This window comes from Protopterus annectens, chromosome 6.part1 (assembly GCF_019279795.1).
Source record: "Protopterus annectens isolate FY-2018-M chromosome 6.part1, PAN1.0, whole genome shotgun sequence".
Lineage (NCBI taxonomy): Eukaryota > Metazoa > Chordata > Ceratodontiformes > Protopteridae > Protopterus > Protopterus annectens.
The window spans coordinates 58,674,176-58,692,530 of NC_056738.1; the positions used below are offsets into that span (position 1 = coordinate 58,674,176).

General features: G+C 38.7%; 1 protein-coding gene across 1 annotated transcript in view; it reads right to left on the minus strand.

Moving 5' to 3' along the window:
- The window catches only part of LRP2 (LDL receptor related protein 2), a 1,335,386-nt gene that overhangs the window by 315,419 nt on the left and 1,001,612 nt on the right, over positions 1 to 18,355 (minus strand). The window contains exon 57 of the mRNA XM_044075346.1: positions 4,331 to 4,459. Coding sequence (XP_043931281.1) covers positions 4,331 to 4,459 — 129 coding nt within the window. The remainder of the gene's footprint in view (positions 1 to 4,330; positions 4,460 to 18,355) is intronic.

Consider the following 18,355-nt stretch of genomic DNA (forward strand, 5'->3'; position numbering starts at 1 on the left):
TTCTAAAGATCCTTAAGGGGAAATAGCCTAATAAGTATCTATGAACCAATAAAATGGTAACATAACCATAGGTTATTACCTAAAAAAATCAATCAGTACCTACTAGACTATAAATTTCTACACTTTAAGAAACAATTGGCATCAGCCTTTTCATAATTTCACTGGGAGCTGTATATAATGATACCCCCACTAGAATGACTAGGGTCAGATATTTTGGACTATGGTAAATAAAGGAAAGATACACCATGAAGGGAATAAAAATAACCAGTTTCTACTGAAAAAGAAATTTGCAGGTTTTGTTAAACAATTAGCATCAACTCTATTCTAGCTTTCAGTGGCAGTTGTAAATAATAATACCGCAAACACAGGAACCAGAGGTTTGTGCTATTTTTCTTAAACAGAATGCACAGCATTCCAAAAACTGTAGAAAAAAATTAATATTTTTTTCAGAAACTTTCAAAATTGCAAGTGTGATATATCAAAGTTATTTAATAATAGAACATGGTCAAGGGGAAATATAAACATGGGCCTTTTTGGGCTGTTCAAAATCTAGGCATTCCCCAAACAAACAGCTCAGATGGTGACTTTACAGAGAAACATACACACATATCAGACAGTATGTCCCACACCCAGTTTGCACTATTGACATTATTAAGTGAGTAATGCCCATAAGAGTATTAATTCTGGGAGAACAAAAGGCCAGCAACAGCTCACCTACGATAAAAGCATGGAAAAAGACCTTACATTTCATGATCTGTTTCCCTATCATTTTGTTACTCATATTATAGTAGTGTACTAGACAAACCCATCTTAGGAAGCAATAAGAAAACGGTCTAAAGTTGCTGAGTCCTTTGGTACAGCAAACATTCTTGCATGGGGGGATTAGGCAGATTAGCAAATTGGGCAGTATCCTAGTGTAGAAGGAAAAAATAGGGAAAGTGTGACAGTAATTACGGAAAGATGAATCTCAGAATATTCTGAGATTCTGATACAGTGGGGGCTGAATGGTGAGAAGGGAGAAGAAAAACAATGGAGATGTAACTAATCCCAATGGATAAGGCAAAATCCAACCCACGGTAAAGGGCAAAAGGTAGACGTAAGCCTGTGGGCATTGGTAAAAGAAAAAAGGGGTATAAAGTAATATGAATGAGAAATAATAGGTAAGAAAGAAGTGGAAGGTGGAAAAAAAGTTAAGTGCAAGTATATACTGATAATTTCATGCTTGAGGTCACTATTAAATGTGGTGAAGGAAGGACGGCAGTGTTGGAGCTGAAGGGGAAGCAAGAGAAGACATAAAAACTAGGGTGGGAGACCTAGAAGTTGGAAGAGAGGAGTGGAGAAAACAGGAACTGGTGCCACAATGTAAGCTTTAGATGATGATGAAGGAAACCGATGCAAAAAAGGTGGAATTGGAGAGGGGACATGTGAAAATGGTGGGGTTGCAAGGGAACTTCTGCAGATGAGACTGAAGATGCAGAGAGTGGATATGTACACCACACCACAAAAAACAGAGAAATGTTTGCTGAAAGAAGGAAGTGGGAAATTCATAAAGAATATTCACAAAACACTACTGCAAAGGATGGAGGGCCAAAGGTAGGGAATGGAGGCAAGACAGACTGGATGAAAGGAAAGCCTGAAAAAGGATGAAAGAGACCACTTAGGCAGGAAAGAGAAAAAAGGAAGCAGTTAGAGTGATAAAAACAATGAAGAAATAGCAAGAAATCTAAAAGGAGTAATAGTAGTTTGGTCTTATCATTTAGTAGTACAGGAGGTAGTAGGAACCATAGCCGACCCATACAAAACAACAAATGGAAATGGAACACTGAGGTGTTCTATGACAAAGGCAAGGGTGGTCCTCATTCATGACAGAGAAGACTGAATGGAAGACAGGAACTCCTGACCAGTCGTGCTAATAAATGTTGATAGTAACATTCTTGTGCAAATAATGTTAGTAAGCCGGACGGTGTGACCCCAGCCTTAGCTCAGGAGGATCAGTTATGTAATCAGCAGCAGACCACCAGTGACATTATACTGTCTTCATGGAGAAGATATAGAGAAGAAGCCAAGGTTGAGCATCATTTTACCAGACATAATAAATGGTATCTGATTCAACAAAGTGGGATTTTTTTCAGGGTACTGGAAAACATGGCACTGGGGCAAAGATTGAGAGGCTGGGGAGAATGATATGCAAAACTCTAATTAATATTGTGGTAAACAGGATATTTATATTACCGCACAGCTGAGATCATCACATATCAGTGATTCTCTCTCTGTCTAGTACATTTTCTATTAGCCACTGTAGTCCTGGAGGGATGGGTAAGGAACAAAGTGGTGAAAGATGGGAGAGCACAGTGAACAATTGTTGATTTTATGATCACTGCCATGTTCTTCTGATGAAGGCCAGAGTGGCCAAAAGCACTCAACAACACTCATTAAAAATGCTGGAATATTTTTTCTCCTCTTTGGTGTTTTTTTCTTGGTTTTTATTTTCATTTAACAACTTTTGGTACTCTGTTTATCTTTTTTTAGTTGAAGGTTAGGTATGTGCATTTTAGTGATAAGTTCTCCCAACTGCAGACTGGTGTTATGGGATTTTAGACAACAGTAAGGCATGCAGTTCATCTTGGGCAAGATAGTGCTGGCTGAAGGGAGCCATGAGTGCTGAGGATAAACAGAAGGGCAGGAGCTAACATCTAGAGATCTAAATCTATGAAACATGAATGGACATATCTGGAAAGAGTTATGTGGTGTTAGGAAATGACATTGAAAATGATGGAAAAATGTAATAAGACAGCTTTTCTTTTTCTGATATAACAAATGTGATCAAATGGTACAGTTGTCTAACATACTACACTTATTCAGGCACATCAGAGTGAAAAAACTGCAGGAAATATTTCACAGATACATATTAGGCAGACTTAACCAAGGGTAAAACAGAAAGGCTTATGAGAGCTTTGCACGTTAGGGGATGGACTGTTCCAGACCTCAAATTATTTAAAGCATGTGCTATTAAGACCCATTTGCTGAGAAGGGAAAGAGACCTAAGAAGGCAACATCATAGTAAGCTGGGCTATCTGGCAAATAGTCACCTCAGATAGCTGGGGAAGTTTAACAGCAAGGAAGTGGGAAAGATTTGAGAAGATGCAGTCCTGACAAAAGTGTGGCTACAGAAAGGAATCATTACCATGAGAGACTGGTGACAGGGGAGTTGTTGCTCAGGGAGTCTGCATGGGCACAGAAGCGCAGACTGAATGGTGGAGACTAGTGATACTGTGAACAGATAAAACTTCCATAAAAGGGTAGCTGTGAAAGGAAGGGCAGGTGCAGGAAACTGCTGAAAAGAGGAAGAAGTAAAAGGAAAGGCTGAAGAAGGGGAAGAGATTTGAATGAATATCAGTTTATCTGGGTGTGAAAATGTGATGTATACCCTGAGGAAGAAAATGTCAGCCAGAAAGTAAGTGAAATGGAAAGAGAACAATAAAAAATGCATTAATGTTATGTAAAGGTTAAGGGCATCAGTACTCTATAGGGGCCGCAGCTGAGACTTCTACATAGATGGCATGTTCATTCCAAGTAGGCTGCAAAAAAAAGGTTAGGTATGACAGGTAAACACTGATATAGGGTCAACTAATATGTTCTAAAAATGTAAAAGGGCTAGAAAATATGGGAAAAGGTACATCAGGTGTGAGAGTGTGGGAGTATGGTTTAATGGATGCTACAGCAAACATGGAAAGTGCACTTATCTTGTATGAAGAATAGGAAGAGATGGTAGAATCAGTGTCAGAGGCTCTACCTAATGACACAAGAAGGATGCATTAAAAACACTGTAGCCAAAAAAGGGAAAAAAGGTAATAGCAAGCCACTTATTCCATAGCCCCCAATACACCTCCACAAGGAAAAGTACACAAATTATGACAAGGATACTAAAGCATGTAAATTAAACTGCTGTTTCTGCTACAATCAAGATTCAAAACAAGAAACACGAACATGCCACTAAGATTCTATACTATGTGTAGTAACATGGCAGTATCTGTGCAGTTTGTTAGAAGCACCAGTTAATGCCAGCATAGGCAATGCCATTACTACCAGCCTGATATCAGTATGTTGTCGATATACATAAAAAGTCAAACGTAATGCCATACACTGCAGCCCTCATTCCTTAATAATATCTTATGAATATTAAAAATACAAGCATGATTTTACTGAAGTTTTTCTTTATTTTTTATACAAACAGCAAAGCTAACAGCACAGAACCAGGCAATCTTGTTGGAGGAAAGAAGCTGAAAAACATAAAAGTCTTTTTTCTCCTTATTTTCCTTTTTGTACTTACCACAGCCTTGCTCATCACTGTTATCTCTGCAGTCGTCATACCCATTGCATACTGCCCAAGTAGGTATACAGCGATAGTTAGTCCTGCAACTAAAATCTGTATGGTTGTCACAACGATAGGCAGGCCCCACTGAAAACAACATATGCAAAGGTTAAGTAACAAGAGAACAGGTTGATTTTACTTGGTATATTCTACATAAATAAAATACAGGTATATATTCAAGAACCGTTGCTTCTAGTCCCAGTATTACTATCAAGTAGCATGGTTCTTTCAAACACTCTCAGGTAATTAGCTCTAAGTTGGCAGATATTAATCACTCCAGTGCTCTCAGGTAAATGTGAGTCATTTGGTAGGTACGATCCATTCTGATCCTTTCAAAGATGACATGTTTTCTCTGGCAATGACAGGTCATTCGGTAAGTATAAATCATTCTGGTGCTTTGAAGGACAGCATGCCCTCTCTGGTAATTATAGGTCACTTGGTAGGCGTGAACTATTGTGCTTACATAGAGACTATAGGGATAACAATGTTCTTTGCTTTAGCATACTATAAGATGCAAAGGGTAGCAGCCCTTACTGCAGCCCTAGTGACTTCTGCCCAGTTAATGGAGTCGGATAGTGGAGGTGCCAGTCTGGGAGAGACAGAAGTAAGTGGGTGATGTCAGCTCAGTCATCCCATGGAAAAAGAACAGGTACCACAGCAAAAGTAACATTTGTAAATGGCCAGACATGAGCAGCACAGTTCCCAATGTCTCAGGGTACATGGTCAGGCACTTTAGCCAGCATATTTGTGTGGAATTATGTAGGTACATTACAGACCTGATATAGATGGTGTCACATTGATCCTGCCAACCACCCAAGGGAGATTAGAAAAGGCTACAGCAAAAATCAAATCCAACATTTGACTTGCTTTCTACCCCATGGACAAAGATATGACTACCAAAAGGTATTTATCTCAAGAAAAGGGAATACAGTGTAATGTGCAGTGCTACTAACAGGCAACAAAGAAGGAGCAAAGATTTTCACAAAATGCCCAGATATTTACCTTATATTTTTGATCTTTTCCTCATAAAATTTGTGGTCTTCTGGTAAATCACTGAGGACTGAAGTCACTAAATAAAGACATACATTTGAGTTTCAGACTTCAAATCCTTCACAAAATGCATGCTAACAGAAATTCTGCTATTCTAACAACTTTATGTGTTTATAAGAACAGTATTTAAAATATGTCCCTATTTCTGGGCCATTGTCCCCCCATTGATTTAGATCTGTCCAGATTTCTTGTTCTAAAAGGTTGAGAGGTATGTTTCGGAGACTTCTAGAAGATCAGGTAACACAAATAATACAGAATGTGCAAGTTCAAAATGCTTAAAATATAAGTGACTGAAGGAGATTAAGAATGTTATTGAAGTTTTGCGGAATGAGAGCAGTTCAGAATATAAGGAAGAATAAAGCATATCATTTGACGATGTGTCTGTTGGAAACAGTTGGGGGTGGGGGTAGCAAAAGCAAATGCAAGATAAGTTGGATAGGGTGGAAACTCATAATGAAAATTTACTTGAAAAAAACATAAGGGTAAAAAGATACAAAAGAAGCGGAAGAAGTATTGAGAGGTAAAACTTTTGTCAGGTAGTACAGAACATATAGAAACATGGGTTTAGATGGCATGTACTTTAGGTGGTAGACACTAGTCCAGGCAGGGTTTTAGGAGAAATCTTCAGACATGAAATAGAGCATACACATTTCGTAACACTTGCTCACCTGCTAGAGAGAAGGATGAGCAGAAAGTGTTTCACAATAAAAATGTCTTTTACATTGAATATCAGAAATAGAATTAGGCGGGGGGGTGTAGTGTCAGTTGGGGGAAAAAGGAAGAGGCAGAAAAGTAGAAGAGAAGCAAAATATGTTCACTGCAGTGATATGGGGGTAGTAATAGATCAGAGTAGCTTATATTATTCATAACTGATGATTTTATACAAAGAAGAAACAGGACAACAGGCATGGGTTTCTTTGTATTATAATGTTTTTAACATCGCATATCGGCTAACTGAATGACAATGAAATGGATAAACTGAGCTAAGATATTTCTGATAAGTATAACATTAACACACCTTTTCAGCTATAGCTGGATCATAAAGAAAGGAAAGTTTGGTATTTAGACAGATAGATGTGGCTGCTTTACTTAAAGGATTAGATAAGTGAGGGATATAGGTTTTGGGTTGGGGTAAAAGGCAAGAAAGTTTAAGTAAGATATATATACGCTAGAAAGCAAATTCAGGAAGTTATGGAATTAGGAGAGAGGTAATGTATAATATAAAAAGCTTCTTCAGCAACAGAAAAGAAATCAGATGTATTAAGTGCATGCAGAAATACACATCAAAAGGTAAAAATAAAACTGTTAAATTGTTACTTGTATGGAAGGTAGCGATTGAAAATCTACACTGGTGGCTGAATGTGGAAGAAAAGTTACTGAACAGAAAGAAACATTAGAAATGCAGCAGTATTTAAAATGATTTTTGGAAGACTGAAAATTAAAAGAGATGAAGTATAGCTAAGAAGAAAAAACTGTATCATAGACAAAACTATAACAGAAGACAGATGAGAGAAACGAGAGTATGCTTAGACAAATGGGTTGAGAAAGAAATAACAAGACCAGCATACAATCATAAAATGGAAAATATATGGGAAATTAAATATTTTGAAGTGGTAGGGATCTTTTTTTAAGACTGCTGTGGTAAAGAAAACATGTGTGGACTTGGAACATCCGATAATGGTCTTACTTTATTTTTATTTTCTTAGCTAAACGAGGGAAGCAGATTGAACCAATGCCACAGCAGATTTCTCATGAAGAAAATGAGGACGGGACTTAAAAATGGTGCAGCTGGGGTTCATTTCCAGTTAAGGTATGTTTGCATGCAGACAGAAATGGAGGCACACCTTTGTTGGAAATTATTTATTAGAGCAATTATAAGGAATTCATGAAGTAGGCAAAATGGTACCTGAAAGGGATTTATAAGGAAGCTGGGGAATATTACACTTCTGGTTAAAGTACACAGTAAAAGATTATGGAATGCAGAGTATGTAAACAAAGAAGGTGCAGAATTGTTTTAACATGTAGTGAGGCAGAAGGATTTTGGCCAACTGCTAAGACATATCCAGGGAGCAGAAGTTTAAGTACAACACCAGCGAATAATTCCTCATATAGATTTTATGTACGGCACACAGGTGAATGAAATGAGAAAGACCGCAGTACAGTTTTAAGAAGAATTTGATATGTTCAGCTTATAATATATATAAATTTGTATAACATGAAATACAGTGGATATAAAAAGTTTAGACACCCCTGTTAAAATGCCAGGTTTTTGTGATATAAAAATTAGACCACAATAAATCATTTCAAAACCTTTCTAACCTTTAATGTGACCTATAACCTGTACAATTCAATTGAAAAACAAACAAATCTGTTAGGGATAAATATAAAAAAAAAAAAAAAAAAAAAAAAAAAAAAACATACAATACGCTGGTTGCATAAGTGTGCACATCCTTAAACTAATACTTTGTTGTGTGTGCACACTCTTAGCCTAATACTTTGTTGAAGCACATTTTGATTTAATTACAGCATTCAGTCTTCTTTGGTAGGAGTCTATCAACATGGCACATCTTGACTTGGCAATATTTGTTCTTCCTTGCAAAAGCACTCCAAATCTGTCAGATTACGAGGGCATTTCTTGTGCACAGCCCTCTTCAGATAACCCCAAAGATTTTCTATTGAATTTAGTTCTGGGCTCTGGGTGGGCCATTCCAAAACATTAATTTTCTTCTGGTAAAGCCATTCTTTTGTTGATTTGGATGTATGCTTGTCATGTTGAAAGATGAAATAATTCTTCTTCTTCAGCTTTCAAGTAGACGCCCAAAGGTTTTGGGCCAAACGTAACTGGTATTTGGAACTGTTCATATTTCCCTCCACCTTGACTAATGCCCCAGTTCCACCTGAAGAAAACAACCCCAAAGCATGATACTTTCTCCACCATGCTTCACCGTGGGGATTGTGTTTTTTTTGTGATGCAATGTGTTGTTTTTGCGCTAAATGTACCTTATGGAATTGTGTCCAAAGGTTCAACCTTGGTCTCATAAGACCATAACACATTTTCCCACATGCTTTTGGGAGACTTGATATATTGTTTTGCAAATTTTAGCATGGCCTGGATGTTTTTTGTGTAAGAAAAGGCTTCCGTCTTGCAACCCTACCCCATAGTCCAGACATATGGAGAATACTGGAGATTGTTGTCTCATGTAGTACAAAACCAGTACTTGCCAGAAATTCCTGCAGTTCCTTCACTGTTTGCTGTAGGTCTCTCGGCAGCCTCCCTGACCAGTTTTCATCTTGTCTTTTTTGGAGGGACGTTCAGTCCTTTGCAATGTCACTGTAGTCCCATATTTTCTACACTTTTTGATGACTGTCTTCACTGTGTTCCATGGTATATGCAATGCTCTGGAAATTTTTTTGTACCCTTCTCCTGACTGATACCTTTCAACAATGAGATCCCTTTGATGCTTTGTAAGCTCTCTGTGAACCATGGCTTTTGCTGTAGCAGACAAGTGAGTAAATGTCAGGAAAATCCTACTAGAACAGCTGGACTTTATTTGGGGTTAATCAGTCTCTTTAACTGATGGCAGGTGTGTACCCAGGAAGACTGAATGTTGTAATTAAATCAAAAGGTGCGTCAACAAACTATTAGTTTAAGGGTGTGCACACACAACAAAGTATTAATTTAAGGGTGTGCACACTTATGTACCGAGAATAGTGTACATTTTTTTTATATTTTTCCCTTAACAGATTTCTTCTTCAATTGAATTGTACAGGTTATAGGTCACATTAAAGGTGAGAAAAGTTTTGAAATGATTTATTGTGGTTTCTTTTTTTATATCACAAAAGCCTGGTATTTTAACAGGGGTGTATAAACTTTTTTATATTCACTGTATGCATGCTGAACAATATAATTTTGAATGAAAAATGTTTGAGTTTTTTAACTGTGTATTTATCTAAACTTTAAATATTTTTCCTAAGAATTGATGGTTTTGTTTATATGATAAAAGTACATATTTTTAAAACCCACCCTAACAGCCTAACTTTTTCTTAGACTCCTTATTGACCAGTTCATTGTCCAGAGTTGACAGTCCTGTGGGGATTTGTATTCCTGTGCTTAGCTCCAGCATGTGACTTCCTTACTAATGCCTGCATTTGGAGATGCACATGTGCTAATACACTTCTGCTGCCACTAGTTTGTAGTACAATGCACTTTTACTGCAAGTGTTAGTCACATTTGGAGATGCACATGTGCTAGTACACACCTGCTGCCCCTAGTTTGTAGTACAATACACTTTTACTGCAAGTGTTAGTCACATTTGGAGATGCACATGTGCTAATACACACTTGCTGCCCCTAGTTTGTAGTACAATGCACTTTTACTGCAAGTGTTAGTCACATTTCAAGATGCACATGTGCTAATACACACCTGCTGCCCCTAGTTTGTAGTACAATGCACTTTTACTGCAAGTGCTGGTTGCAGTACTCTTCCTAGTTTAACTGCTGGCCTCTTCCCCTTGAGATGAGATAGTTAACTTTAGCCACTCCCCTCCTGCCTTCCCATGTCAGCTTCCCAATGTTTTAGCGACTATACTCATTCATGTCATTTGTATTACTGTCGGGGCATTATGCCTCTAAACCATGGAACCAGCCATGATAGAAGCAGACTTTAATACAAGAAAAAATATCCAGTAAATGTCAAAGGAATTCTTACATCTACGCATGCAGCCCCCATCTCAGGCAATGAAAATTCAGTTTAATGCCTCATCCTAAAGATTATATCTCAGTAGTGAAGCTCTCCACGTCATGCTGCATTACAGTGATAGTAATGGAGCATGAGAACAGCAAGAACCAAACTGGGGACAGAATTCACAGCCATCTCATCTTCCAGGTCAAAGATGAGTTGCCATCTGCTGAGCCACTGACAAATGTGTGTGTGTGTGTGCGTGTGCGTGTGTGCGTGTGTGCGTGTGCGTGTGTGTGTGTGTGTGTGTGTGTGTGTGTGTGTGTGTGTGTGTGTGTGTGTGTGTGTGTGTGTAGGGGCTCCAAGTTGACCTGCAGACCATTGTACAAATGCTGTCAAACATCCTTCTTATCAACAGTTAAAGATATTGACTTTATGACATCAAATGTAAAACATCAAATTTTAAGAGTAAACTGTAAAATCTTTAAAGACAGTAAGGTGGCACCAAAGACCATCTACTACTTTTGCACTCTAAATCAGCAAGCTGCTTGTTAGTGTAGGGGTTTCTGTATTAAACTTTGCAAGTCAGAGTTAGTGTTTTCAATCCCTCACGCCTACATTGAAGGTTTTTTTTCCCCATTTTGGAGTCATGGACCTATTCAATAATATGATTGTAGTACCTGAACTTTGAATTTTGTCTTTCAAACATTGAATTTTGTCTTACGATATTTATTTGCTGGAGGAACTCTATGCTGTTGCTGAGTGCAGCTATGTATTTACTTATTTAGTTACAAAGTTGGTGGTGTGGCAGCATACGTTTCTTTATTTAGTTGCTATTTTAATCCAAGTTGGAGGCAAGCTGCTGACTTTTACTTCTGTGTCATGAAATATATCTTTAAATGTTGATACGAAGGACATTTGACCGCATTTGTATGATGACCTGCCAGTTGACCTTCCATGAACTGAGGAAGCCATACAGGCATATTTGTATACATATTTACACACACACATATAAGTGTGTATGTATATATATATATATATATATATATATATATATATATATATACACACACACACACACACACACACACACACACACACACACACACACACATATACATACAGGCACGCACACACAAAAACATACATATACATATCTGTATTTAATAAGCGCAAATATAGATCAACATAGGCTAGCGGTTTTCTTAGTTGGGGAGATGTCATCTGCCTCACATCTTGTACTTTCTTTACATTCTAGTAACTAAGAAATTTTAGCAAAAACTTATCCTAAAGGGCAGTCAGCCATCCCATTACAAATTAATTCAAACTATCTGTTCAGCTGGTGCATCCTTTTGGTGAAGTCATGCTCTGTGCTTCTTTTTTCAATTTTCTCAAAAAATCAGGTTCATTTCTAAAATTTTGATTACCGAAGTACTAGTAAAAACAAGGGATTTCACATTTTGACTAGACCAGTAAATTCAATAGCACTTGTTTTTTTTGTTATATTATTATTTGTGCTGCTGGTCTGTTTGTTTAGTCTTCTGCATTTAAAGTTTAATTCTTGCCTATATAAAGTCACACACAAGTACAAGTCATTATTTGTGGAAGCTACAGATGAGTGACTGTGAGTGGCTTCTACAGTAATGATGGTCAATATAACTTTCAGAATTTCAGCTAATGAAAATGGAACTTCATTATTTTATTAATCCTAAACTAGTGCTTATGTTGGTGAAGAATACTTTGGTGTAAATGGAATGCACTGTACTTCTAGTATTGAACGGTACAGGGTTAGTAGTACAAGTGGGATTTATGTTCTGAAGTCTGACAGTCATGGTCATGGGACTAAAGTTTATACAAACTGGAAGGTTTCCTTTGCCAATTGGGCCATTTTTACATACGGTCAGTCTGTTTTCTGGCACATTAAACTGCAAGAAGCCTAGATAAGGCAGAAATCTACACAATATGCTCCTTTACTCAACTCATCCCTTTTCATACGTAAATGTTTGTTTATTTTTTGCTAGACATATCTCCATGTAAATAAAGACTTACACTCTCCTGAAATGGTGCAGCGGTTAGTGTTGCCGCCTCACAGCAAGAGGTTCTCCAGTTTGATTCTCGGCTGGGGTGCCTTCTGTGCGGAGTCTGCATGTCTTCCCTGTGGTCACGTGGGTTTCCTCCGGGTGCTGCGGTTTCCTCCCACATCCCAAAGACATGCAGTAGATGGATTGGACACTCTAAATTGACCCTAGGTGTGAGTGTGTGCATGTGTGTGCCTTCCGTGGAAGGTTGGGCGCCGGGCTGGCAACTCGACACCGTAAAACTCTACTGCCAATCATGAGCGGACAGGTGATCTGCTGTGGCGACCCCTAACCAAGAAAAGCCGAAAGAAGAAGAAGAATCTCCTGAAATCTACAGTTAAACAATAATGCCAACAACCAGTAAATAGCTGTACGACTAGAATTTAAATAATTAATGAATGTACTTAATGGCCTGGCATAATCATCAATGGTCCAAAATATTGCAGAATATCCACAATTTTGCCTCATCTTTTTGCACTGTCCCCAAAAATCATTTTTATTTTTTTGATAAATAAAGGAAAGTTGTGTAAAATCTTACCATAACTATAGATGTCATTCTCTTCCATGTTGCAGTATTCTACTTGTGGGTTTACCCTTCTTCCTCTCCAGTTCATCTGGTCAGGTTTCCAAAGATTTTCAGTCCCTCTTGGCGCATCTGACATCTGATGTCACTACTGGAATGTGGGCCATAAAAGTGATGTCTGCACACACCAGCCCTCAGAACTTATCAGCCACCAGTCGTACACCAGGTGCTCCTGCTTCTCATGGACGTCAGATCAAATTAAAGTTCAGATAAGTACCCCACTGGAGATTTCTTCAGTCCTTGTTATTTGCACAGATTGTTCATGTCATCCGTTATGTGCAAGTGTGGTCGTCAGATTCCCCACAAAGACACCCATGACCAGTGTCTCTCTTGCCTAGGCAAGAAACATATCCACGTGAACTGCACCATTTGCCATTCATTTGTCCTGAAGACCTTACGTTGCCATTTACAGGCCCTTCACCTTTATCTTGAGAATCAGTGATTAAAGCAGTTAGTATTAGGGATGGAGGCTGCAGCCAAAGCCCCATCTGAACCATCTAGAAAAAGGGTCAAGGCATTGGAATAGAGGGACATCTGAGGATTACAGTTAGTTAGTAAAGCCAGACATTAGTATGTTGATGCAAAACCTTCTGTACCTTCCTCTTCTTTCAGTTGTACCCATTAGGGGTCACCACAGCGGTTCATCTGTTTCCATTTCTTCCTGTCCTCTGCATCTTGCTCTGTCACACCAACCACCTGCCTGTCCTCCCTCACCACATCCATAAACCTTATATTAAACCTTCCTCTTTTTGTCTTACCTGGCAGCTTCATTCTTAGCATCCTTTTCCCCGTATACCCAGCATCCCTCCTCAGTACATGTCCAAACCAGTACAATCTCGCCTCTCTGGGTTTGTCTCCAAACCATCTAACCTGAGCTGACCCTCTAATATACTGATTCCTAATCCTGTCCATCCTCATCATACCCACTGCAAATCTTTAACTCTGACATGTCCAGGTCTGACTCCTACCTTTTCGTTAATGCCATTGTCTCCAACCCATATAACATAGCTGGCCTCACTACCATCTTGTAGGCCTTCCCTTTCACACTTACTGGTACCACTCTGTCACAAATCACTCCTGACACTCTTTGCCACCTACTCTGCCCTGCCTGTATTCTCTTCTTCACCTCTCTTCCACACTCATCATTACTCTGAACTGTTGATCCAAAGTATTTAAATTCATCCACTTTCGCCAGCTCTACTCCCTGCATCCTCACCATTCATCTATCCTCCCTCTCATTCACACACATATATTCTGTCTTAGTCCTGCTGACCTTCATTCCTCTCCTCACTAGAGCATATCTCCACCTCTTCAAGGTCTCCTCAACCTGTTCCTTACTCTCATCACAGATCACGATGTCATCTGCAGACATCATAGTCCACAGGGACTCCCGTCTGAATTTGTCTGTCAACCTGTCCATCACTATTGCAAATAAGAAAAAGCTCAAAGCAGATCCTTGATGTAATCCCACCTCCACCTTAAATGCATCCGTCACTACCACTGCAAATCTCACCACTGTCACACTACCCTCGTGCATATCCTGTACCACTCTTACATACTTCTCTGCCACTCCTGACTTCCTCGTACAATACCACAACTCCTCTCTAGGCACCCTGTCATATGCTTTCTCTAAGTCCACAAAGACACAATGCAACTCCTTTTGACCTTCTCTATACTTCTCCATCAACACTCTCAGAGCAAACATTGCATCTGTAGTGTTCTTTCCTGGCATGAAACCATACTGCTGATCACTAATCATCACCTCCCTTCTTAACCTAGCTTCCACTACTCTTTCCCATAACTTCATGCTGTGACTGATCAATTTTATCCCTCTGTAGTTACTACAGCTCCGCACATCACCCTTATTCTTAAAAATTGGTACCAAAACTATTTTTCTCCACTCCTCAGGCATCCTATCACACAAAACCTTCTGTACCTATTATATTTTAACTGAAATACAGTGATAATGTAAAATTGTTTCTGATTTGAGGCCTTTACCCCCTGCCCCAACATACACTTATTTTTTTATTTTCTTGAAAAAGATGTTGAGAGGTACGTGTCCTGGAAGCACAAAAGGATTAAGGCTGTTAATCAGCTTTATCCTATAGTCCTAGGTTTGATTCCCACTGTGAAACTATTTTAAAAGTGAATCATGTCATTATTCAAAGTTTAGTTGTCTAAGCAAATGAAATATACATTTAGTTGATCCAAAATATAATATTTATATTGACAAATACTGGATCAAAGAAAAAATAAAAACTGCATATTAAAATATATTATACTGATTTTGTTAATTTATTCTCACATTTACTTAATAACAGAATGCAGTATTCATTAGTTTCTATGTACCTATTTAGGATATTTGAGGTAATTTTATTCAAATGTATAAACCAGGGCAGAGCATTGATCCTGGTGGAGCATTTTCTGAATCAACATGGGAGTACTGTCTGGTTAAGTGACCTGCATAGTCACATGATAAGCATATCACATTCATACCTCTCAACAGATTTTCGCAGAATGTCCAGATTTTGGCATCATATTTTTGGTCTGTTTTTCATAAAATTGTGTTTTTTTCTGGCAAATTAGTGGCAAATCACTAAAGACTGAGGTTAAAAAATAATGACAGAGGTTTGAGTTTCAGACTTCATATCCATTCATCCATCCATCCTCAACCCCTTTTCACATTTTTGCACATGGGGTCGGGGTCAAGGGAGCCCGCAGGATTTTTTGCAGGGGGGTGCAAACACAGAGCCCCACCCACATAGCTCACCCCGCCCCCTGCCAACACAGCCCCGCCCAAGTCCACCCACCCCAAGCCCCGCCCACACAGCCATTCCAGTGTCCCATTACTTGGCTATTTCTCCCCATTTACTGTAGACACTGTTGAAATCTGTGTGCATACTGTTTTATGCTTTAGTTCTACAATGATTACAGGCAGTTGGATTTAATTTACAACTTTTATTTCAAACATTATAGCCCAAACACTGAGACATTTACTAAACCTAAACAAAGCAATAGTCTTACAATGAAAACAGACTTGGCATTAAAGCTTCTCTACTTTTGAAACTCACATTCAATGAAACAGCATTGAAACCCACATTCAAAGAAAATGCATCTGGCCAGTGGCAGGTTATTTACCTTTGAACTGTTTTCAAGCAATAGGCTCCTTGCACACCGTTAGGGCCATGCAAAAGTTATTTGATTTGCCTGATTGTATTAATTATAATATATAATTGAATTATATCCCTTGTATTATACAGCAACACTTGAGGTCTCTGCTGAAGTAAAAGTAATCTGAATAATTCCACATTAAAGATATCTGAAACTAATGAAGATGTTGTTGCTAGAAAACAACTGTATATTTCAGTGTTTCATCTACAAATTCAGTGCCTGCTGCCGTCAAAGAATAAATTGCCTGTGTTAAATTAAAAAAATGGTAAGCTGGTATATTGCAATAGAAAATGGATGACAAGCTGAAAAACAGGTTCATAGTTATTAGGCATCTCATCCAAAGGAGGACATCCTGAGGACTGCAGCATACAAATGTATATGCTGTAGGAATAGAACCTCAAGCCTTTACATTAAGATGCAAGTATTCTACTTGTGGTGCTACTAACATAGCTTTAAAACTTTATACCACAATAGAGATACCATTTGCTAAACAAAACAGTTGCACATTGTAAATAGACTTGGCATGAGCAGCAGTGAACTTAGCTTCCCTTAAAACTCACAGTTCCTTGAAAATGCACTTGAAAATTCCACCTGCTAACTCTAACTTGGGCATTTCACTTTCTCTCACAAACATACCACACCCCTCAAGGCCTCAACCTTAGTGCAAGAAATCTGGACAAAGCCTAAAATAAATAGGGACAGATTATAAATATGGCTCTCAGAAACTAAGAAAATTGCAAGAGTAACAGGATTTGTTAGCATGTATTTTTCTAAATGACATGACATCTAAAACTGAAATGTCTCATTTAGCAACTTCAATCCTTTTTAGGAGGAATATGGGGCAAAAATCTGGACAGCTGAGGGGTATGCTACCTCCCTCTTATACACACACCAAATAATTCTGGTCAGACTTGAATTAGTTCTGGGAAGGTTGCACTGAACGGCACCGTGCTTGAGCTGAAGTGGGTGAAATCCTGGTAGCCAGTGATAACTGATCTGCAGCTCAGCAATGTGGAGCATTAAAGCATTTTTAGCAGAGCATTGTTTCATCACTACCTATTGTGTTTGCACATAAGCTGTAGTTATTTTAAACACTTGCCTTTTTTGATTACTACAGAGTACATTTACCCACCAGAGCTATTGTGTTTTGACTTCATTGTGGAGCTAGTTGTTGCAGGGCTTGGCTTTTAAGTAAGGTAGCAATGCTTATTTACCATATACCATTAAAGCCACCCAACTACAAGTGTACTAACACACAGACACTGCTATAAGACACTGGTCTGCAATAAAATGTAATGAGCTTCTGAAAATACTGTAATCCTGTCCTTTTATTGCAATGAATATAAAATACTTTGAAATAAGGTAAAAAAGCTCATAATCTTCGACCGACAAAACTACTTTTCCACACTTCAAAACAATAATAAAATCAAACCCTCAGAAATTTTGGAAAGGTATCTCTACTCTACTTAACCCCAGCAAACCAGATACCCCTACCCCAGACCCAAACGCTCCTGACCAAGACTTGGCTACCCAATTTAACTCTTTTCATTGAATCCATTTCCAAATTAACGTCATCTTTCTCTAACACCACTACATTCTCCAAAACTCCCTTACCATCCCCAACCATCTCTCTACCCTACTCTGCTACTACTTCCTCATTCCCATCTACTAACTCCCATCCCTCCACTCCTCCTACTCCTACTACTTCATCAGCTTCACCTGCCCCTAATTCTCCCTCTTCACACTCCTTTTTTCTCATTTAAACCTATACCCACTTCTACTATAAAGAAACTCCTTATGAAACTGAAGCCATGCACCAATGCTCCTGATAACATCCCTTCTTACTTTCTTAGCAAAGCTGCTGAAGCAATCGCTTACCCTATTAGCATTTTAATCAACCGCTCTATCCAAGAATGTATAGTACCCCAAGTCTGGAAAAGGGCCTTTATCATACCTCTACATAAAGGTGGCAACAACAATGTTACTAATTTCCGCCTCATCGCTATTCTGTCCCCCATCTCTAAACTCCTAGAAAAGTGTATCCAACTACAACTCCTTCCACATCTCTTAGATAATCACCTACTAACTCCCACACAACATGGATTCAGACCACATCATAGCACTATGACCGCCCTCCTCTCCTTTCTTGAAACTGTAAATAAAGCCCGCGAATTGTTTCTACCCTACTACTTGACCTCTCTAAGGCCTTTGACACTCTCTCACAGCCTGCTACTAACTAAACTTTACCTATCTCCCTCCTCCTTGAACTGGTTCTCCAGCTACTTATCTAACAGATCTCAAGCAGTCAAATGGAAAAAGGCCACCTCCTAATTTCTAAATACTCCTACTGGGGTACCCCAGGGCTCTATACTGGGTCCCCTTCTCTTCAATATATTTATAAATGATTTCCGCAACTCTATCCC